Source organism: Belonocnema kinseyi, chromosome 8, assembly GCF_010883055.1.
Source record: "Belonocnema kinseyi isolate 2016_QV_RU_SX_M_011 chromosome 8, B_treatae_v1, whole genome shotgun sequence".
Taxonomy (NCBI): Eukaryota; Metazoa; Arthropoda; class Insecta; order Hymenoptera; family Cynipidae; genus Belonocnema; species Belonocnema kinseyi.
Window position 1 is genome coordinate 54,528,154 of NC_046664.1, and position 23,487 is coordinate 54,551,640.

The 23,487-nt window shown below is 28.6% G+C and overlaps 1 protein-coding gene across 1 annotated transcript in view; it reads right to left on the reverse strand.

The window, feature by feature from the left end:
* LOC117178499 (1-phosphatidylinositol 4,5-bisphosphate phosphodiesterase epsilon-1-like) overlaps positions 1 to 21,710 on the reverse strand; it is a 232,785-nt gene extending 211,075 nt beyond the window's left edge. The window contains exons 1-2 of the mRNA XM_033369925.1: positions 21,315 to 21,710; positions 1,528 to 1,673 (exon numbers count right to left, since the gene is read on the reverse strand). Of these exons, the coding sequence (XP_033225816.1) occupies positions 1,528 to 1,673; positions 21,315 to 21,710 (542 nt within the window). The remainder of the gene's footprint in view (positions 1 to 1,527; positions 1,674 to 21,314) is intronic.
* Between the last annotated feature and the right edge of the window lie 1,777 nt (positions 21,711 to 23,487).

Below are 23,487 nucleotides of genomic sequence, written 5' to 3' on the forward strand. Positions count from 1 at the left end.
CAGTCACAGCATATGTGTCAGTGATTCTCAAATATATTTTTCTGTGCCGATGTTTCATTTTTGTTATGTGCACATCGAAAATTGCAGTCGAAAAATATTGTTTAGAAAAGATTTAAAACAAAAACTTTTGTATAAATAATCCATTAAAAAAGTACTTAAATGTAGTCATGTTTACTGAACAATTCGTAAATATGTACGATTTTGTAATGTGTTAATAATTATACTCACTGTTTTCCTTCAACATACAACTGACTCTCAATCAAAATATTACAACAGGAGAACTTTTCCGTTACATAAACTTTAACAAATAAAGCTATCAAATTAAAATAGTCAGAATTGGCAGCAGACCAGAGCGTGGTCTAGACTCTTTATCATGAGTTTCACATCGTCACATTGATAGATAATAATTATGAGAACCTCTGAGTCAAGTGACACCCACCTGACACCAATTTCAATAAGTGTTTTACGGCCTTCAATTTCTCATTTTTTTTTTCTTTCGAATGATTCAACATAAAAAAAATTATAACGGACTTTCAGTTTGGATTAATATTATGTATTAAAAAATTATTTGACCTATAAAATCGCGAAACAACCCTATTCATCTTAAAATCGCTTTATTTCTTATGAGTTTATCTTGAATTCGCGTGTGCTCATTTTGAATTCACATCAATTAATTCTGAATCCACGCGGGTTCATAAATGTATTTTATTTGAAACCACCATGGTATGATCCTACAACGCCCCTTCAGAAGTGAGCGTTAGATAGCCCTTTACTGAAAGGTGTCAGTTACTGACGGCTTATTAGTTCCAAATACCGCCACAATTCTTTAACCTATTGCACACACACACACACACACACACACGCGCGCGCGCGCGCGCGCGCGCACGCGTATATTTTCAAATAAAACAATAGAACCCATGAAATTTTTCATTATCCACAATTACCTCCCGAACTGCTATAATCGTAAGCCTTCCTGTACACAAAATCATGAACAAAACCAGCAACGTCCCACCGCTCAACATAAATCCAGAAGTGAAAGAAGCACACGAATATACTACCTGAAAAATGAAAGCATAAATATGAGCTGGCCTTTCAAAAATTTGACAAATGTTAAAAGCAAAACAAAATAAAGAATGTTCGGGCAGTGATAAATAAACATTCACATCATAGGAACATCTCGCACTATTTTTGTGAACGGCTATCTAACGCTCACTTTTCAGGGGGTCTACAGTCACAAAACATGGCGGTTTCAAATTAAATATCGTACATCACTCGTACCGTCACATACGTCTTTACATGGAATTCAATTTTCACAAAGGAAGACTAATAAACCAAGGTCAAATTTGACTGGCGCTGTTGAACTATGTTTAAAAAGCGAACCAATTCCTACTACAATTTATGTTGCTCTTTGTAAATTCTGAATTTTCCGTTCATTCTAATGAAATTGCATATGCTCAAATTTCTATAGAAACTAGAGAATACTTTTTATTTGGAGAAGAAAATAATAAAAAAATAAGTAAAACTCACTTGAGACCAGCAACGATTTCCATAGCTGAATTAAAGTTGCCAGTATTCCAACAGGTTTGGGCGACACGTAACAGACAAGAGAGGATGGCCTGCCGCTCTTCGATCGTAGCGCCACTGGTAATTGCGTGGGTCACCCATGAGCTCACCTGAAACACAAAATAAAAAACTCTGTTAACTACAAATTTCTGCTTTTATTTCTACTTTTATTCCTTCCTTAAATATTGTAGTTTCAACGAAAATGGAGTGAAATGTCGAAACTTATTTTGTGTTCGCGCAAAAACATTGTAAACGGAATTTCAAATAGTTTGCGAACAGCAATTCAGCTAGAAATTGCTAAAGTTAAGGACTTCTTAAACTCACATGATGCTCTTTACAACTGTTGCTCCTGCAATTTTTACTTCTTTTTAACATGAAACGGTTGAATAAGTTCGCAAGCCTCTGCTATGCGTTTGTAAGAGAATTTTGTATCCTATAAGGAAACCTCTATATTCTTTTTAAATTTTTAAATTCTATGTTTATTTATTATTGCAAGTGTTATTGTAATGACTAGCAATCTGGAGTCGCATGCTATTCTTACGAAATGTTTATTCTTATTAGCAGTCAGATTATCAGAATGAATATTTCAATGTAGTCTCTATAAACAAAAACAAATTTTTGGTCATTTTAAAAATTTTCATATTAATACTTTCATGCATGAAAAAAATTTAATTGGAGTTTTAAACACTGAACTTTAAAGTTAAAGCACTTAAAGCATTGCAAATTTTTTAAATTGAAACTATTTAAAATAAAAAACTAAATACTGTTTAATTTATCAAAACAAATTTATTCGGCTTTTTTCGAACGTTGGTTCCTTTTCCTTGAATCAACAAAATCTTGGATTTTTTCTTTCAAGTATCTGTAGGCTACAAAGAGTTTGTAAACGGTATATATTTTAATATTTCAAAGATTTTAGGGCTATTGTTCAATAATTTTTTTATAACATTATAAACAATTTCATTCTCACTCTAGCCTGCCGGAGATTATTTTTAGTTAGTCTTTACATTGAGTTATGAGTAAAATATTTAAAAGAAAAAAACATTGAAATCCGTTAAGAATTGTTCTATCGGTCGATTTTGATCCAAAACAGTTGTGTTTTTCGCGCTGTTGCACACTGTCAAGTCTAATTTTTCATATCATTTTTAAATTTTTATTATAAATAAAGAAATATGTTGAAAGAATTTCAATTCTTTCTATTTGACGTTCCCGGTGCTTGTTAATAATGAGAAAATGGTTGTAATCGGCTACATTGTATATTTTCACAGTAGATAAAGATATTCTATCATAGCACAATCAACAGGAAAAAATTATATACAAATTATTTGTTGAAAGTGTATTTTCTATAACGTTGAATACTTTAAGGTTTTTTTATATTTTACTGCACAAATTCGGATTAAGACAATATAATAATAAAGACAATTTTTCCTAAGTTTATTCTTGTTAATATTATGAAGAAATTCAATAAACAAATGCGTAATTTAGGCATTTCTCGAACGTAAAACTAATTGTTTCATGTCCGTATAAAAAATAGAAACATGTTAATTATTCGAGCAGAATTCATATTTTGTTGGCAAGTTCTTTTAATTTTTCAAACAAATTTAATAAAAAATGCATTGTTCGGGGATTTGTCGACGAAAAAATTATTTTTTCGAATCACAACCCATTTATATGGAATATTTATGATTATTTTTGCGAGATTATCGATTAGTTAATAATTTTATACTATTTTTAAACAAATTTAATAAACAAATACATAAATCGAGTATCTGCCAACTGAAAAATTTATATTTTTTATGTCAGTCCTGTTAATTGAAAAGGTAATTACAATTTCACCAAAATTTATAATTGGCTGATAAATCTTATGATTTCTTTGAACAAATTTAATAAGCATATGCATTATTTGGGCACCTTTCGATAGCAAAACTCGCTTTTTTTAGTTCAGTCATTTTAATTGTGAACTTCTCTATAATGTCAGCAGCATTTATAATTAGTTTATAAATTTAAAATTTTGTTAAACACATTTCATTAAAAATGCAAAAAAATGTAATAAGCGAATTCATTCATTCATTTTGAATTGAAAATGCAAAAAAATGTAATGAGCGAATTCATTATTCAGGCATTTGTCGAGGAAAAAAGCTTGTTTTTTCAATCTCAGTCCTTTTAGTTTTAGTTTCTTATTACTTTCATTCTTTTAATAAGGCTGCACATTCAGGATTGCATAGATTTTCCTTTTTCTTCCAGTTTTTTATGCATACTTAAACTAAATTTTTTTTAAAAAACATTAAATTGATAAAAAAATTATGAATTTTAAGAAAATTAATTAGATAATTGTAAATCCTGCTGAAATTATCATCGTAAACTTTTCAATTAAAGAAACTAGCATTGAGATCAACAATTTTTTCCGTCAACAAATATCCCAATAATGCACTTATTTATTAAATTTGTTTAAAAAACCTTTAAATTAATGATTTAATTATGAACGTTGCTAAAATCATCATTATCTTACCAATTAGAAGGAAAATGCCTAAAAAATACATTTGTTTATTATATTTGATTTAAAAATAAACATAAAATTTAGCAACACATTATGAATTTTGCTGAGATTATCATGAGATTTGTAACTAAAAAGTCTTACATCGAAAAAATAAACTAAATCTTTTCGTCGATAAATTCCAAAATAATGCATTTGTTTATTAAATTAGTTTATAATATTAACCAGAATATCCTCAAGAAAAATTTTCTTTATTATAATATTGTTCCCATCTAAATTTCTTTCAATATAACTTCAAAACACGTACAATTATCAAGAATTATTGAAAATTATGGAAAATATACTTTCAAACAATAATTTGTTCATCAATTTTTGTTGTTTATTGTATCGGAATAGAATATCTTCAAGTAATGTAAATCTATGAAATTTAGGCAATTACAATAATTTCCCTATTATTGACGAGCATCAGAAGCGTCAAATAGAAAAAATGGCCATTTATTTCGTCGTATTTGTTTATTTATAAAGAAATATTTAGAATATAAAAAATTAGGCTCTACAACTTTCTTTGAAATTCTATCAGCTATCCCATTGTATAATTTGTCGGGGCTGTAGCAGGATTGATAATTTGCTGTGATATTGCTTCAGTAATTTCTGGGTTTCGCTGCAACGTATTTTGTTATCATTCATTGTTGAAACTTCATTTTCTCGTCTGCAGTTCAAAAAGTTCAAAACAAAACAAAATTACACGCTCTGAGTCACAAGGCGACAGGTGAGATGACAATGGAGTGTCATTTCTGTACTTTATTCTCTAGTCTGACTAAACTCAACTTATTCTACTGCAATTCTCTCACTGTCTGATTCAGGCTGTACTGCACTACTACTACCTCCACTCTAAATTTAAATGATAAATTATGTAAAACTCGACTTACAGAGAATTTCTCAGTCCCTGTGGGTAAGCGATATGGATATCGAGAAAATGGTTCACAAATTCAACTATTTTACATCTGTATTTTTGGAAAAATGTAGATGTAACTCATGGAGACCATTTTTTTTAGAAGATAAAGAAGATTTTTTTAGTTATCCGTTCATGTGCAAATTTACCTTTTATTTAAAAATAAATTAAAGTGTACACATAGAATGCCGACGTTTGGACACAGGTTTTTGTCTTTCTTAAGGCTGCAAAATACATAATAGTTTTTTTGTATGATAAAAAGCAAATAATATTTAATTAAGTGAGACTTTAGGCTAATTGTCATAAAATTGAATAAATGAATAATCAAAATAAAAACGTGAGTATATAATAACTAAAATCTAACTAAATACTTAAATACCTTTTGGTGTAGAATACAATAGTTTTCGATGAAGCATAACATTGCATAGTTCATAACTGTAATGGTTGATAACAATAAAATTAAGTCAAAAGTTTGTTAAAAATTTGTTTATAACCTCGCGGATAAAGGAAACAGAGAACAATGTAACAATTTCAGGTCAAAGTAAAGAATTGCAAATTCATGCATTTACTTCATGCAAAAATGATTCTTGAAATCTTGAAATATATCAAAAATTCCTTGCAATCTTCTAAAATGCCCTGAAATATTTAAAAACCTTTAAAATCTGTCAAAATCCCTTGAAATGTTACCTTAATATCTTAGACATCCTGTGGAATGTGTTTTAATTATTAAAACATCAAAAATTCCTTCGGATCTTTTAAAAAAACGCTAAACCTTCATTGAAATTTAAAAAATACCCGATAATCTTAAACATCCTATAGAACGCATCGAAATTATTGGATGTGAAGAAGTCCTGAAAAGAAAATTAAGAATCTAACGATCAAATTTGGAAAAAAGCCACAAAATGCTTCCATTGCAATCTGAAAAAAACCTCTCCCTCCTAAAAAATAAAAGACAAAATTCTTTCCTCCTTCTGGCCAGAAATAAAAGAGAGGAAAGAAAAATGAAAAATGATTGGAATAAATTGAAAATTCATTGGTATATTTTTAATTTCCCTTAAAGATTTTAAATCCCGTGAAACTCTTTGAAGTTCTTAACACTTTAGAAAACTCTTAGAAATTCATTGAAATACCTTTAAATTTTTTAAACTTATCAACAATTTCTTGGGATCTTTTAAAAAACCCTAAAATATTTGACATCCATTGAAATATTTAAAACCTCTTAAAACTATATGAAACACTTAAAAATTATTGTAATTTAAAAAAATATCCTAAGATCTTAAACATCCTCTGGAAAACCTTCAAATTATTCTAACTTATTAAAGATTCCTTAAGGGCATGTGATACTTACAGTTTCCCCGGCTTTTTTCCCACAAAAATGAAAATTTTTAAAAACTGAATTTGGAGATGCTATAGAATATCTTAACGGACGTTCCCGGACTCTTTCTTGATGGATAATAACAACAAAAAATTATTATGCTAAATAAAAATTTTATGCATATGCATTATTTTGAGGTTACGTCATTTTTCATCTCTGCCTTTCCGATAATCTGGAAATTATTTATGAAATAAACTTTTTTGATTGCCTGCAAACAAGGTTAGTTCCGGGAGATTAGTTACTATGTTTATTTGTAAGTCCAAAGTTTTCGGCCAAAAATATTGTGTAGTTTGGAAGTAACGCTCGGGTGAACTGTAACACACATAACCTCGAAATATACACGCACGTTGTTAGGAATATCAAATATTTTTTTATAAAAAAAAAACAAAAAAAAAGTGTGGGGAGACGTCCGTTAGCACGTTCGCTATCATTTCCCAGATTTTGAAGTCAAAATATTTCTTATCCTAGGAAAAAATCCGGGGGAATCTAACACGGAAAAAATCGATACTATTTCCTAAGCGCTATGCAAATAAATCATGTTTGGCTAAATTAAAACTTTTTTTAATTAACCTACAAAAAAAGTATGTGGGGACGTCCGTTAGCATGTTCGCTATAATTTCCCAAATTTTTAAGACAAAATATTTATTATTCTAGAAATGAAACATTTTAAAAATTTATTGGAATCTTTTTCAATGCCCTAAAATATTCAAAATCCTTTGTAATCTTTTGAAATAACTTGGAATTATTTGAACCTTTTTAAAATTCCTTGAGATTTAAAAAAATACCCTACAATGTTGAAAATCCTCTGGAAAAACTTTAAGGTCTAAAAATATATTAAAAATTACTTGAAATCTTTTAAAAGAGCCCAGAATATTTGAAAAACTTTGCATTTTTTTTAAATACCTTAAAACGCTTTAAGCCCCTTGAAAATTTCTTGGAATTTTCGAAAATTCCCTTGATATTGATATCCCTTGATATTCTATTAAACATTTGAAAATTACTCAGAATATTTCGAAATACCCTAAAATCTTAAATATTCTCTGGAATACCTATAAACTCTGGAAACATTTAAAAAATTGATTGGAATGTTTAAAAATAACCTAAAATATTTGAAAGTCTTTCAAGTCTATTGAAATTCTGTGGAATTATTTGAAACTCTTAAAAATTTTTTGGAATTTGAAAAAATACCCTAAAATCTTATAAATCCTCTGGAATACCTTTAAGGTCTGAAAAATAATAGAAATTATTTGGGTCTTTTGAAAGAGCCCAGAATATTCAAAAACCTTTGCAATTTTTCATAGTACCTTGAAACTCTTTAAACCTCTTGAATATGTCTTGGAATTTTAAAAAATACCTTAAAATGTTGAAGATCCTCTAGAAAACCGTCAAATTATGTAAATATATTGAAAATTCTTTTGAATCATTTGAAATACCCCATTATACTTCAAACCATTTTAAGATGTTTTGAAACCCCTTGATATTCTATTAAACATTCGGAAACTCTTTGGAATTAAAAAAAGATAGCTTAAAGTTTTCAACATCCTATCAAACATTTAAAATTAAAACCTGTTAGAAGTCTTATGTCAACACATTTTTTGTAATTTTTTCAAAAGAGCAGAAAAGAATATCAACAAAGAGAAAAATTAAACTAAAAATTTTCAGATTTAGTTTGAAGATTCTTTGGCTCTTGAGTCAATTTTTGTAATAATAAATATATCTGTTAAAGAGTTTCTGAAATTAATTTTTCTTTAAACATACGCATCTTAAATGATATAATAAATCTTTGTAAAACGACCCTTAAATTTTTACTACTTTAAAAGTTTTCTTGTCTGGAGAGCGGATAATCGTTCAGACGATCGCGAAACTCTTTTATTTATTTTTCGAAGTAGATCTAAGTACATGTTGGAGGACTGGCTACTTTCAGTCGACACTCAGCCAGAGACCATTCTCTTAAATAAATAAAAAGTAATTTTCTGCTGTTGAATCAGAATGAAATTCTCCTTCCAATTAAATAAATCTAAGATCTTAATTTTTAGAGAGAAATAATTGAAGGACAGCAGTACAGAACTAGATAACCAACATTTTTTCAGAAAATGCGCTCTTTGCATATAAAATTATTAAAAAATCAAAATAAATGTTACGTTAAAGCTCAAGAGTAAACGTTTGCTTTATTTTCAAATGGTGATTTTGACTTTACAGAATGTTACTTCAGTCCCCTGAAAGATTGTGATTTTGTTGATTATCTATTTCTGCACTGAAACCCTTCAAATATGGATTCTGATTATTTCAATTAGACATCCGCAAATTTAATTGGCTCAAATTTTAAAACTTTTTCTCTATAACCTCAATTAGTTTACAACCTTTTGTCAATCTTCTGAATTAATTACTGAGCTACTCTCTTGCTGATGGCATAGGAATGAAAAATGTCTAACTTTCATTATTACCCATTGAAACATTTTTCAACTTTGTAACAATAATGTCTTCTCTCTTCTAAAGTTCGCGAAGAGAACTCAAAGTAGAAGAGAATCTTTCTTGTACCTCAGGAAAATTAAATCAGTTCCTGGTTTTAAAAGTTGTGTACAATGACAAATGAAATTTAACCAACTTTTTTTGTTTTCTTGGAATTGTACATTTTTAATATTTTCATATTGCAGTGCTTTCATTTAGAACGTGTGCGAAAAAATTCGTTTTCAAAATTTCTTGATATTTTTATGGTTTTCTTTGAACAAATTTTTCATTTACCCTGATAATTAATATGCAGAGATTAGTATTTTAATCTTGTTACATTTTTAACATAGAATCTTTTATAAACCGAATAAAATGATTGCAAATTAAATAAAAGAAATTTAAATTTATTTAGTTACTTCAACTAAAAAAGATGACTTTTTTAAAATAAAAGATGAGTTTTTAATCCAAATGGACCAATTTTCCACAAAGCATTTTAATTTTCGATTAAAATATATGAACTTTCAACAAAATAGTTAAACTTGTATAAAAAAAGACGAATTTCTAGCAGATAGCCGAATTTCCCATCTTCAAAAATAAATTGTCAACAAAAATTGTAATATTTAATATTTCAAACTAAAAATATGAATCTTCTATAATATATGGATATTAAAACAAAAAGAACTTATTTTTTACAAAAAAAAATTAATTTTTCACCAAAAAAGACGGATTTAGAACAAAATACATACATTTTTCAACAGACAGTTAAATTTTAATTAAAAAAAAAGAATTTTTAATTCAAGAAAATAAATGTTATAGAAAACAGTTTCATTTTCTACCTAATTTCTCAATTTCCAATTAAAAATATGAATTTTCGACAAAATAGTTAATTTTCAAATCAATAGTTAAATTTTCAACCAAATAGCTCAGTTTCCCACTAAAGAAATGTATTTTGCATCGCAAAAAAACGAATATTTCATCAATGAGTCCGAATTTTAATCACAGAGATGAATTTAAAACTAAAATATAACTTAGGAAGCAAACAACTGAATTTGTAAGAAAATAGTCAAACATTCAAACAGTTAAATTTTAAAACTTAAAGAAACCAGGTTTTAACCATAATTGGAATAATGAAATTTTCATTTGAAAAATTTAATTTTTAATCAAAAATGCGTTTTCTACAATACCGTTGAATTTCAAGCTAAAAGGATGAATTTTTTACAAATTACATGTATGAATTTAGAAAAAAAGTACCTGCATGCATTTTTAAAAAAATAATTGTATTTTGAACTAAAAAAGAGAAATTTTCAACCAAAAATAAAAAAGTTACATTTTTAGTAAAAAGAATTAATTTTTAAAAAACAAATTTGCAACGAAATAAAATTTTCTCAAATAAAGACCTCAACCTTCAAACAGAAAAATAAATTAACAAAGGAGTTTTACTTTTACCCAACTATTTGAGTTTTCAATTTAGAAAAATCTATTTTTAACAAAATAGCTTAACTTTCAACCAACGAAATAAACTTTAAACGAAAATGATGAATCTAAAACAGGAATAGTTAAATTACAAGTTGACAAAAATAATTTGCAATAAGAAAAGTAATTTTAAACCAAAGATAAATTTTCAACTGAAATGGTGAATCTTCAATAAAGAAGTGATTTTTTAACAACTTGTTTCAACTTTCAACCAAAAACTTCATTTTTAACTTAAAAGATATAATTCTTTAACGAATAATATATTAGTTTAATTCAACCAAGAAAGGCAAATATGCAGCAAAGTAGTTGAATCCTCAACCAAACATAAAAAATTTTCAGCAAAGCAGTTGCATTTTTACCCCAAAAAGATTAATTTTTTACTGAAATAAATAAAATTCTCAAATTAAAAACACGTGTTTCCAACAAAACAGTTATACTTTCAAACAAGAAAGATTTTACTTAAGTTTTCAACGCCAAATTATGAATTTGCAACCAAAAAATAAGATTTTCAACTAAAAATATAATTATCAGGGGGAAGAAACTGGAAAAATATGTAAATATAAATAGAAGACAAATAAGTTACTAATGATAATATTATATCAAAGTGGCCGCAAAACTTAATTTTCAAAATTACCTCATTTTTGACTCATTTTTCATTTTTCTTGCCCATTATTATTCAAAGACATGAATCTCAATCTTGTCACATTTTTAACACAAAATATTCTATGAGTAGATTAAAACGATTTAAATTACAAAATTAAAAAATTTATCATCCTTGACAGTTATTTCAAATTCCTCTTACCGAAATCTCCTGACATTTTCAAGAGTTTTTCCAATGTTTAAAAATTTGTTTTCAAACATTTGCTTCGGCTCATTTTCGGCTTGCCGAAAAAATTTATGCTACGTTCACCGAATTTCCGTGCACCTAGACCCGACCTTAAAATTAATTTTTAGGTTTTTATAATTTAACAAACTAATATATTGTTTTTGGTTCTTAATTAAAATTTGTCAAAAGTTAAAATTTGAGATCTGAATGTCTCGATTTTAAAATTGGTCGGATAATCGTACCCGTTTCTGCCTGTTCTCTTGAATTAATAGCATCCGCTGTAGAAGCAACAAACGGCGTATTTGCATATGTCCAAAAGCATGTGCTATAAAATAGAGTAGGAGGACAATTAGAGAATACTGGAACGATTTTATAATGAAACTGTTGGAAAGCATTCATGATTAAAGAACATGAAAATTGAAAGCCTTTGAAATGGAAGTAATATTCATTCAATTCGTATTTTAAATTAAAAATGTTCCAAGAAATAGTAATTCGTTACTTTGATGACTCTTCCGAATTTTTAAGTAAATAGTCTGAAACTAATTTTTTCTACGTTTCGGTTTTTCAATAGAATTATAATCAATTATACTTACTTTTTTATTAGAAATTTTTTGTTTTGTTTTTTCAAATAAAATTTCAAAAGAAAACAATATAAGAAAAAATTATTAATAAATATTAATAAATCCGAATTATATTAATTGTTAGAATAGTAACAATTAAACATTTCTATAATTAAAATTGAAATTACAATATGTTAAATAAATGTTGTTTCGTTAATAATTGCTATTTTTGGTACTTCAAAATGCATTAGTTTATGTGGTTTTAACAGCACAAGATAAAGGTAGTTATGAGCGTGATTTTTCAGATTTTTTATTTTGTTGGTTGTTTGGAGGGGGGGGGGGGGTAACATTTTGAGTATTCCCCAATGATATTTTACTTTTGAGTTAGAAAGAAAATTTTTCTAATGGTTTTAAAGCAATTGATTTTAATTCGGAAAAGTCATCAAAGTAAATAATTAAACCAAAAAATAATTTCAATTTTAAACATTAAAACATGCATTTCGAGTTGGAATCACCATGTACGTAGAATTTAAAATTCAAAGCTTTAAACTTTTAACAATTTGAAATGCTTTATTGGACAATCTGTCTTTTTTTAATTGCCCCAATTTATACATTCTCAAGTTATAGGACTTGAATTTAAATAAATAAATGGTATAGTCTCATTTTAAAAGCTTCAACTTTGAATTAATTTACATTTAGAATAATTACAATAGTCCAACGTCGAATTAACTAATTTTTCATGTATTTAACGAATTTTTCATAAAAACGAAGTGTAAAACAATTTGCAAACCCTTTTTTCTAGTCTGAAAGTATAAAATATAAGTCGGAAAAACAAAATTACATATTGCAACAAATGTGAACCGATAAAAGGTGTTATTAATGTCAAATTTGAATAGATTTGAATTTTTTAAATAACTATTAGTTTATTAAAAATTATAAAAGTTATTATGATTGAAAAAAAATTAAAAATGGTAATTTTTTAAACTTTAGCACCTGAAAATACGTTAGTAATGTAATTTTAACAGAATACGTATAAAAGTATTATTAAAAGTGACATTTAAAGATTTTTATTTTTTGGATTTTTTGGATTTTGAGGGAAGGGGGGTGAAACTTTCATAGCCATGAAGTTTCCTATAACTATTAATTTTAAACTATTGTAATTAATTATAAATAAATCAAACGTTCAATAGAAAAACCGAAAACACCTTTCGATTCATCTCCGAAATATCTAGGATTGCTTTTTAAACTATTTTTCAAACAGTTACATTCTTTTGTTGAGTCCCGCAATTTTTATAAACAAATTAATTAATTGCACATCAGCTTTGAGTATTTAAACAAAATCAAGATGTCTACTATTCTGTAAGAATTTTTTATTTTTTGTATAACAGTTCCAGAAAGTTACAAAATATTGTAATTGTTAAAAAATAGTTCTCATCGAAAAACAGAAATGCGCATTTAAATATTTTTTATTGAATTCAGACGAGCTTTGAATTCATTGATCGGCCAATAATTAAAAAATTATTTAATTGTTTCAAAAATGGTTTTAAAAACGGCACATCGAGATATTCATGGAGGAAAATTAAAGCATGGGGGGAGTCGATAGGGCGCTTAGTTTGTTGAAAATAATTTCAGAAAGTTGCAAAATATTGTAATTGTTAAAAAAATTTTTTGAAGACAAAAAAGTTTAGTTATATATTATCGACGAAAATCGAGAGGAGTTTTTAGTTTCTTAATCGGAAAATTCTTAGAAAATTATTTAAATAAATCTGTACCATCATTAGAGAACTGCAAAAGTTCTTAACGTCTTTTCAGACTAGAGGTAATTACATTTTTTCTGAAAAAAGATCTTCTCTTTCGCACTGCTGAGAATCGAACCACAGAACTTCCGATTGCCAGTCGCATGTTTTTGTTAAACTACCAGAGAGATTGGAAAAAGAATCCGGTTTCAGAAATGCACGCATTATTTTGCCAGGTGTTAAGTATTAAAAATTTTTCAAGGATTTTGTATTATTATCAAAAAATAACAGAAATACCTAACGTCTTTTTAGACTAGATGGAGCAATAATCTCGAAGCGTTTTCAGTTTTTTGGTTGGCCAAATTTAAAAAAATTAGGTTAATTATTTTTAAACAGTTTTAAAAAGGCGAAACTACATATTTGGTATAACAATCAAAGGGATTTTTCGATGGGATGCTTACTTTCTTTATGATGATCATAAAACTGTAAAAACTTGCATTTATTAGGAATAACTTAATTTACTAAAAATGATTTAAAAAAGATGCACGTAGATACTTCGTAGACGCATTGAAAGATTTTTCGGTTCTTAAATCGGACTCCTAAATTTTTGTTAACTGTTTGTCAGTCGCTTAGTTTGTCTTTAAGACTTATATGACTTTACAAAATAATATCAATTTTTAAAAAATATTTTAAAGGAAAAAACCAAAAAAAGGCAAACATAATCATTTCTGAGAGGAATCCAACATTTTTTTTTATTTTTCGGTCGAACGCTTACTTTGTTTATAATTGATTACAAAAGTTTGAAATTTATAGATATAGGAAATTTCATGGTCGTAAGTTTTTCGGTTTCCCCCGAATAATAGTTTAATTCTGAACGAGGAAAATTTCCCAAAAGCTTTCAAACCATTTACTACAACTTTTTATCGAAAGCTTTAAATTTTGAACAATTTCTAATACTTTATTCGAGAATCTGTTTTGTTTTAATTGCCCTAAGTCTGAAATTTTTAAAGTTTTAAGGTTTGAATCTAAAGTTTTGAGATTTTAAAATCCGTAAATTATATGTTAAATTATAACCAGTGTAAGGGTCACGCTGGTAGAGATGCAACATCAATGAATTAATCAAATCTCGAATAATGACTTGATAAAAAAGCGGATATGAGTTGTAACATATAATCCTAGTAATTTGACCTTCACCTTATGAAATACAGGAATCAAAATAAAATTTAAATCATAATTTTTAGAGCATTTAAGTAAAAATGTATCACTATACTCCATTCTCTCCTAAATAAAACTAATTCTCGGATTAGCTAATTTTCTATAAATTAAAATAATTTTTACATAAAAAAGTATGTGTTTTGAGTTTCTAAATTATTCTGACATGAGTAAACTTGTCAGCAGCACTAAGTGAGTGATAATTAAGTAATGCTCTACATGCAGCAAACATTTCTTGCACCAGACGGAAAGCTTTTCTGGTAGAGTATTCTCGAGAAATTTTGTAATCCTCTTAGTTATATTGATTGGTTGGTAATTTCTCAGATCAGCTTTATCACCTGCTTTATAAATAGAAATAATGTGAAGGGCAAGTGGATGTTGGTAGCGATTTTAGAATCAATTCTTCAATTGGTCTATAAACCTCAGAACAATTTTTTTATATAGTAAAGGAATGAGAACAGAATAATTATGCACTTGAATTAAAATAATATTTAATTGAATAGCACTATCATCCTATTTCAGAAGAAGACCTTTGATTTATTCGAAAGTATAATATAAATAAGACGTGTGTGCTTTAGAAGTAGTGTCATCCATTGATTCAATAAAACTTTTTTCTGTAAAAATCTTAGACCGTGATATGGAGAGTAAAGGCAAGTGTCAGTACGTTGGGTCACCTAAACGCGAAACGCGATCTTAGTAATGGACGTCTTTATATTCAGAAAGTTTTCAAAGTTGGAAGACTTTTAAAAATGACTTTTATCGATTTAGAAAAGTTTAAATATATACAAAGCTCAGACCGAGATATGGAGGGTGAATCCTGTGTGTGATCTTTAAATACTTTAGGTCATTTAAAAATGAGAGTCGTCGTATATAAGTATCGTACGAGTAGAGAGAGGTAAATGTGTAAAAGATATAAGTGGGTAGAGTGTATACTCAGAATTTTTATGTAAAAAATCTTAAAATGCGATATGGAGGGTGAATGTTTTAGGGTACATAAAAGTAAAATACATCTATTTATGAACATAAGTATGGTCTGAGAAGACTGGATTAAATTTATAAAATGACATTCAATTTGACGTACCTATGCATTGAAATTTGATGCATCAACATCTTACAGAGTGACATCGAGGGTAAAGCATGTGTCGGACCGTTGACTTACGTAAAAGGAAAACGTGTTTATGGATAAGAAAGCATTTATTGTTATTTAGTTTTCAAATTTTAAAGGCTTTTGCAAATTACTTCTTTTGATTCGGAAAAATATAAATGATTGAAGAGCTTAGACCGCGATATGGAGGTTAAATCCAGTTTCAAAGCGTTAAATTCCTTAGGTCGTAAAAAATGAGAAGCTTCGTGTATAAGTATGATACGAGTGAAGGAAGGCAAGAACGTAAAAGATATGAGTGGGTAGAGTGCTGGTTCAGATTTGTTATGCATATCACCTTAGACCGCAATATGAAGAGTACATGCTTTAGGGCGCATAGAAGTAAAATGGATCTACTTATAGCCATTATGATGCTATAAGAAGAGAAGGTTAGATTTATAAAACTATATTCAGCGTTACGCGCTAGATAATTCAACTTGATGTATAAACAATTTAGATAGAGATATGGAGGGTAAAGTCTCTGTCAGAGTGTTGGAGCACGTGAAAATAAAACGTGTTTTTGCGGATAAGGACGTATTTTGATGGTTTTAAAAATTGCTTCTTTTGATTTAGAAAAGTATAAATGTTTAAAAAGCTTATATTGTGATATGGAGAGTAAATCCTCTGTCTGAGTGTTAAATGTCCTCGGCATATAAAAGAGAAACGCGTCTATTAATAGAAATTAGTACTGCATGAGTAGATTGAGCTGAATTAATGAAATAATATTCAGTGATACGCACTTATTGGCTAAAACCTAAAGCATACAAAAATTAAACTGCAATATGGAGGGTAAATGCTGTCAGAGTGTTAAATTCCTTGGACCACCTTAAAGGAAAACCCTATTATAAAGAGGGCCGTTTTTATATTGAGGAAGTTGCTAAATTTGCAAGGCTTTTAAAAATAACGTCTATCGATATAGGAAAGTATAAATGTATGAACAGTATATATTGCGATATGGAGGGTAAATCGTGTGTCAGAGAGTTGAATACCTTTGGACATATAAAAGTGAAATGAATCTATTAACTGACATAGGTATGGTTTGAGTAGAGTGGATTAAATTTATATAATTATTATTTTTCCCAGCTTAGACTGCAATATATAGGGTGAAACCTGTCAGAGAGTTAAGTGACTTTGGCTACGTAAGAGTGAAGCGCGTTTATAGACAGCGACGTCTATATATTTAGGAAGTTTTCAAGTCAAGAAGGCTTTTGAATATTGGTTCTTTCGATTTTAAAAACTTTTGATGTGTAATCATTTTCGACGGCGATACGGAGGATAAAGCCTTAAGCTTTATAACAACAAAGTAAAGCAGCAAATCATTAAATTCCTTAGGACACATAATATTGAAAAACGTTTATAGACAGGAACGTATTTTTGTAACCCCCGTCCCCCTCATCTTATGTGATATTTAATACAGTTTACCCATTACAATAACAAAATGGCAATTATTTGCACAGTTAATTTAATTTAAAAGGATCTGTATAGAGATTATAACAGTTTTAAGATATTTCAAACGAATCTATACGATTACGAGAGGTTTCACAATTTTCGAATGATTTTCAAAGATTTTGAGTGTTTGAAGAATGTTAAATTTTAGAAACACTCTTAATTTTTAAGGGATTTTAATAGATATCGAGAAAATTCAGAAATTTAAATCAGGTGCAAGGGCTTTTTTGGAATTTCTAGGAATATATAAATATTTTTACGAGTTTAAGGATTTTAATAATTCAGAACGATTTTTGCTAATAAAATGATTTTATCTGATTTTGGAGAATTTTATCAGATTTCAAAAGATTTACAGAATCTGCGAGAATTTAGAATATTATTTTGGATCATTAAACCTACGCACGTTACATGGACCGCGATGGGAGAGTCTTTCAACTCCCGGTTATATCAGGCGGAAGTGCCTACATTTTTTGTAATTTTTTAATTGTTTTCTATTTCAATCTAGCCAAAATATTTCTTTTAAACTATTTTTAAAATTGTAAAATTAGGTTTTCCAAACTTTGCCACTTCCGATAGAAATATTTCAAGGATAAGTCAGTGCCATGAAATCCTTAAAAAATTCTGAATCTATATGCAAGTAAAAAACCCTTATTACTCTAATTTAAAGAGATGAATATTATATAATAATATAAACTCTCTTATACCTGTATACTGTTTTATATTATTTTACTTTAATATTTTTTGTGATTGAATATTTATTTTATTATTACACTATTTTTATATGATTTGTTTTTATCTCGTAGGAAAATAATGATAAAGAACTGAAATTCTTCAGAAATATAGATAAAAATGAGAATTTTCTAGAAGAAAAAAGTTTTCATGGACTTAAAGAGGTAACGGTTGAAAAACCCTACTTCTCCTTATAAAAACTCGTCTTTTGGCTTTATTTAAATAAATTGAATAGTGAATTGTGATGAAAAAAGTAGACAAAAAATGCCAGTGGGAGGAATCGAGCCCAGGCTGTCCGGTTACAATCTCAAAGCCCCACCAGCTAATCAAACAGGGACTTGAAAGGCTCTTGCATCATGGTCTGCATAACATGAGTGGATTTTTTGAAGCCTTTTGATCAACTTGCTTCTGACTTTAAGATATCACAGGTTTCGTTATAATCAATGACTAGGAAGATTAAAATCCAAACAAAATTCAAAGGATGTTGATTCCTCTTGTGAGCGCGGTAAAAGTTAAAAGAAAATTCACAATCGAGGATGAATTTGTTCTTTTCTGTAATTCCCGCGTGGTAATACGCTTTTTTTATTCATCTAGCATAAGAAATAAGGTAGGATGCGAAAAGTAAGAGAGAAGGAGAGAAAGGGAGATATAAATCTATCTCGGGTCGAAGTTTAGGAAAAAGTATTATTTCAGGGATACATTCAGGTATTACGATAAAGCTAAAAAAAGAAACAGTCTTAAGTGGTACTGCAATGACACCACTATTGGGAACTCAGATTAATTTGTTTCAAATTAAAAATAACAGCATGAATTTATTATGTTGAAAAACAGGACATGGAAAAAATGATAGCATTAAAAAAAATCTGCAGTTTTTACAGTGATGCATCTATTGATTTTTTTCTCACTGTGATACAAATTAGAAAAAAATTATAGGCCAGAATAAATTTTTTATTATCTATGATGCCTGCATTTAAAGACATTTTTACTTATTCATGTGGCATGAGAAATAAGGTAGGATTTGCGAAGGAGAAGAGAGAAAGAAATATAAATCTGTCTCGCATCGTATTTTATGGCCCATGTAATGACTTTTTTCAGTTTGATCAAAATCAGAAGAAAAAACACAGTCCATAATCAATTTATTCTTTTTTGTGATGCCTGCATCTTAAGACATTCTTATTCACTTGTGTGGCATGAGAAATAACGTAGAATGTGGAAAGTATGTAAAAGAGAAAGAAAAACAAGCTATCTCGGGTAGTAGTTTGGGATGCATGTAATGATTCTCTTTAATGCAAGACAAATTTGTAAAAAAGCACAGTCTAGAATCAAATTCTTATTTTTTATGATTCCTGCATCTAAAGATTTTTTCATCCATCCACCTGGCATAAGAAATGAGGCAGACTTTACGAGGTAGAAGAGAAATGAAGGTTTGCTTTACATAACTAGATAACCAAAAAATCGGAATTTGTCGGGAGAACGAAATAACATTCTGTAAAATCGAAATCATCATTTAAGGATAAAACAAAAGTTTACTTCCGAGCTGAAGTACTCCAGAATTGAGGCCAAGAAAGTTTGATTAAAAAATAGTATCCAGTCCAGAGAAAGGGAATGTAAAATTTTACAAATTCAAAGTGACAAAAACCTAAAATTGGAACAGGCTTGGTTGAAAATCACGATAAAAAGTGCAATTTTCAGTAGACGCAAAAAATAAAATCTTGTTCCCAAGACATTGAGTTGGGTGAAAATGAGGTTGACTAGAAGAAGTTAATGAATTTTGAGTAAATGATTTAACAATGTGGAGGTGTAAATTTCAAGGTTTTCGAAAATAGTATTAATATAGCGACTGCAGACCTTTTTTTTATAATGAAAAATAATAATGAAAACTTTTTTCCGAAATATTGGGAAGCTGAATAAGAATAAATAAGTTTTTTAAAAAAAAATTTCGACATAAAAAATGATAATAATTTTAAGAAATAAAGTTTCTGATCACAAGGTAGAACATTTAAAGAAAGAAATCTTATAAATGTGGCTTTTTGTAGAAAATGAATATTTAACATTATAGATTAGAATTCGATAGGTACTTACGGACTGAAAAAAGTTACAAATAGTTTTATTTAAGGACATTTTCTTTAAGAAAAAAAAAATTTTTTTTACTGGATTTATAAACGTTTAGGAAGTGTAAGTTGGTCCAAGAAAGGTTTAAAAAGAAGTTAAGAACTTAGGAAAATAAAAAAAGAAAGTGGGAGACAAGTACACAGTCCACTATTTGTTTTTCATTTACTAACCTTTTTATTATTGTATTAAAAATTAGCTTTTGAATAAATAATTTTAACACACTGTATATTTGATTTTTGAAGAATTTTTTATGCAAAAAGCACATTTTCAAAAAATATTAGTTATTAACTTCTTTAATACAATCATTTAAATATAAATCTGTTTTGAGTCGTAGTTTGGAACGTAATAAAGATTTTCTTCGCAGATTGATAAAAATCACAAAAAAGGCGAAATCTAGAATAAATTAATTTTGTTGTATGATATCTGCATCTAATAACGTTTTTACTTATTCGACTGACATGAGAAATAAGGTAGACTTTGCGAATAGCAAGAGAAAGAGGGATATAAATATCTCACGGGTCGCAGTTTGGGACGAATGTAAATATTTTCTTTTCAGTTAGATAAAATTCAGAACAAAAAGCAGGCTAGAATAAATTACTTCCTTTGCGTGATACCTACATCTATAGACGTTTTTACTTCTTCGATTGGCATGAGAAATAAGGTAGCATTTGAAAAGTAGAAGAGAAAGAGATATAAATCTATCTAGAGTCGAAGTTTAAGAGAGAAGTACTGCTTTTTTATCGGCGTGTTACAATTGAGAATAACAAGCACAGTCTAAAATAAATTTCTTCTTTTCTGTGATACATGGATCTAAGGACATTTTTCCTCATTCGTCTTGCATGAGAAACAAGGTAGGTTTTGCGAAGTAAAAGAGAAAGAGGGATATAAATCTCTCTCTTTTCGTAGTTTAGAACAAATGCAAAACATGTCTTTTCTGTTTGATAAAAATCAGAATAAAAAGCACAGTCTAGAATAAATTACTTCTTTTGTGTGAAACCTGCATCTATAGATGTTTTTAATGCTTCGTCTGGCATGAGAAATAAGATAGCATTTTAGAAGTAGGAGAGAAAGAGATAAAAATCTATCTCGAGCCGTAGTTTAAGAGCCAAGTACTGATTTTTTGCCGCTTTTTTTCTCAGAAAAAACGTTTTTTGTCATTCTTCTGTAATGCTAAGTAAGGTAATATTTGTAAAGAAAAAGAGGAAGGGTAGAAAAAGTGCCTTTTGATAGATAAATGAATAGGTAGGTACCTCATTGAAGCGGTTAATGAGGGTCTGCACAGTGGTGGTGCCAGTAGCAGTAGGCCAGGAGGCCTCTTCCTCCGTCTGAGTGGAGCTGTTCGTGGTGCAGTATTTGCTCGAGCTGTGACCCGGCGACGTGGAAGATCTGGCAGATGATTGCTTCTGGGACAAGGCGGACAGGTCTTGTGTCACGTGCCGCAGGTACTCGCTGGGTGGTACCTGGTAGAACAACTGGTACTCAGTCTCCGCCAACCTGAGCGCCACCTCCTCGGGGAAGTGCAGCAGCTTTTGCAAATCCTCCAGCTCCTCAGAGCTCCGAGGCAGCTGCGGCTGCGGCCGCTTCTCCAGCTCTGTAACAGAATATCGATTTGACTCCACTTGCATGCAGAGCAGCCGCTCCCTCATGCCGTTAGTTTCGCCGGCTGTGCTGTGTACTGTCAATACGTGTCTATTTACGTTCAAGTTAATCTTGGCTAAAATATATACTACGTGAATCACAGAAATCTCAAGGTTCTTGGCCGTGAATAGTTCTCAGCAGTCTCCACATTATTATATTCATCTCGCACAGCTTTGAGGCCGTGTTCAAATTAGGTGAAGTTTTTTTCTATAGTTTTTACCCACCTTCCCCTCTTTGCTACGAACCTTAAGTTTTAACCCCTCCCTCCTTCTTTCCACTATGATTTAATATTATATTAGATATTTTTAACTAGAAAAGAGTTTATTTTGAACGAGAGACAGTTCATTGGTACCAAAAAAGAGGAATTTTCAATAAAATATATTAATCCTCAATTAAAACAAAATGGTTGAATTTTCCATAAGAAAGACAAATTTCGAACCAAATATATCAACTTTTAACCAAGTAAGTAAGTTTTCATCCGAAAAGATTAATTTTCTACCAAAGACAAGTTTTTAACCAAATAATTTAGTTTTTCAACTAGAAAATATCAATTTTTCTAGAAAAAATAGAATGTTTAAATTTTTATTTAAAAAATTTTATTTTTATTTAAGAAGCGAATTTTCTACCAGCTAGTGGAGTTTTCTAAAAAAACTGTTGAATTTTTAAGTTAGAAAGGCGAATTTTCTACGAAAGATTAAAATTTTCAAGCCAAAAACGAGAAAGTTTCCTTAAACTACAAGCATTTTCAAATAAGTAGTTACATTTTTAAACTAAAAAAAAAGATTAATTCACAAAAATGGAATGAGGTGACTTTTTTTTACAGATTTAATATTTAATAAAAAATAAGAATTTTCTACATAACTGTAGAATTTAGAAGACTAACGAATTTACGAATTTACCACAAAGTAGTTCTACTTTCAATAAAAGCAATAATTTAACTAAAATGATGAATCTGCAACTGAAAAGATTAATTTTTAAGAATAAAGTACAACTTTCAACCAAGAAGTTAAATTTTCAACCTAAACAGATAAATTTTTAACAAGCAATGTAATAGTTGATATTTATAATAAAAGAGGTTTTAATTTTAAACCAAAAAAGGTTTTAAATTTTTTAAAGTTTCATTTTTAACCAGAAAGGTTTATTTTCTATCAAACAAAACGAATATTTAACAAAATACATAAATGTTTACAAAATATTGAAAAAATTAATGTTCAACCAATTAGAAAACTAATATTCAAGAAAACAGTTGGATTTTCAATCAAAGAAGTTTATTCTGATTTTGAATTATGAATCTTTTACAAAAGATTTTTTTTAACAAAGTAGTTCAACTGCCAAACAAATTTTCGACCGAAAATACGAAATTTTTATCAAATAGCAGATTTTTCTACGATAATTTAGCTAATTGACTTGCAATGTGCTAAATAAAGTCGAAATGGCTAAAAAGCTGAAAGAACGACTTTTTCCATATAAATAAACTGTTCTTTCAAATGTTATCTCAGAGAAAACTTTGCCTAGCTTTATTTAAATAATTAGTTTTCTAAGAGTAAAGAGTTGAAACGAGATTTCTTCTATAGAAAATTCAAATAATGGATGATAGAAATACCTATATATTATTAATTTTTTTAATAGAAAGTAATAATGGAACTTCAAGTGTACTTTTAAATAAAACATTCAACATTTTCGAAATTAAATTCCAATTATGCAATTCCTCATTCATTTCATTTAATGGAAAGAAGCGTATCAATCTCGAAACTTAATAACCATTTATTCAACGAATTTTTAAAT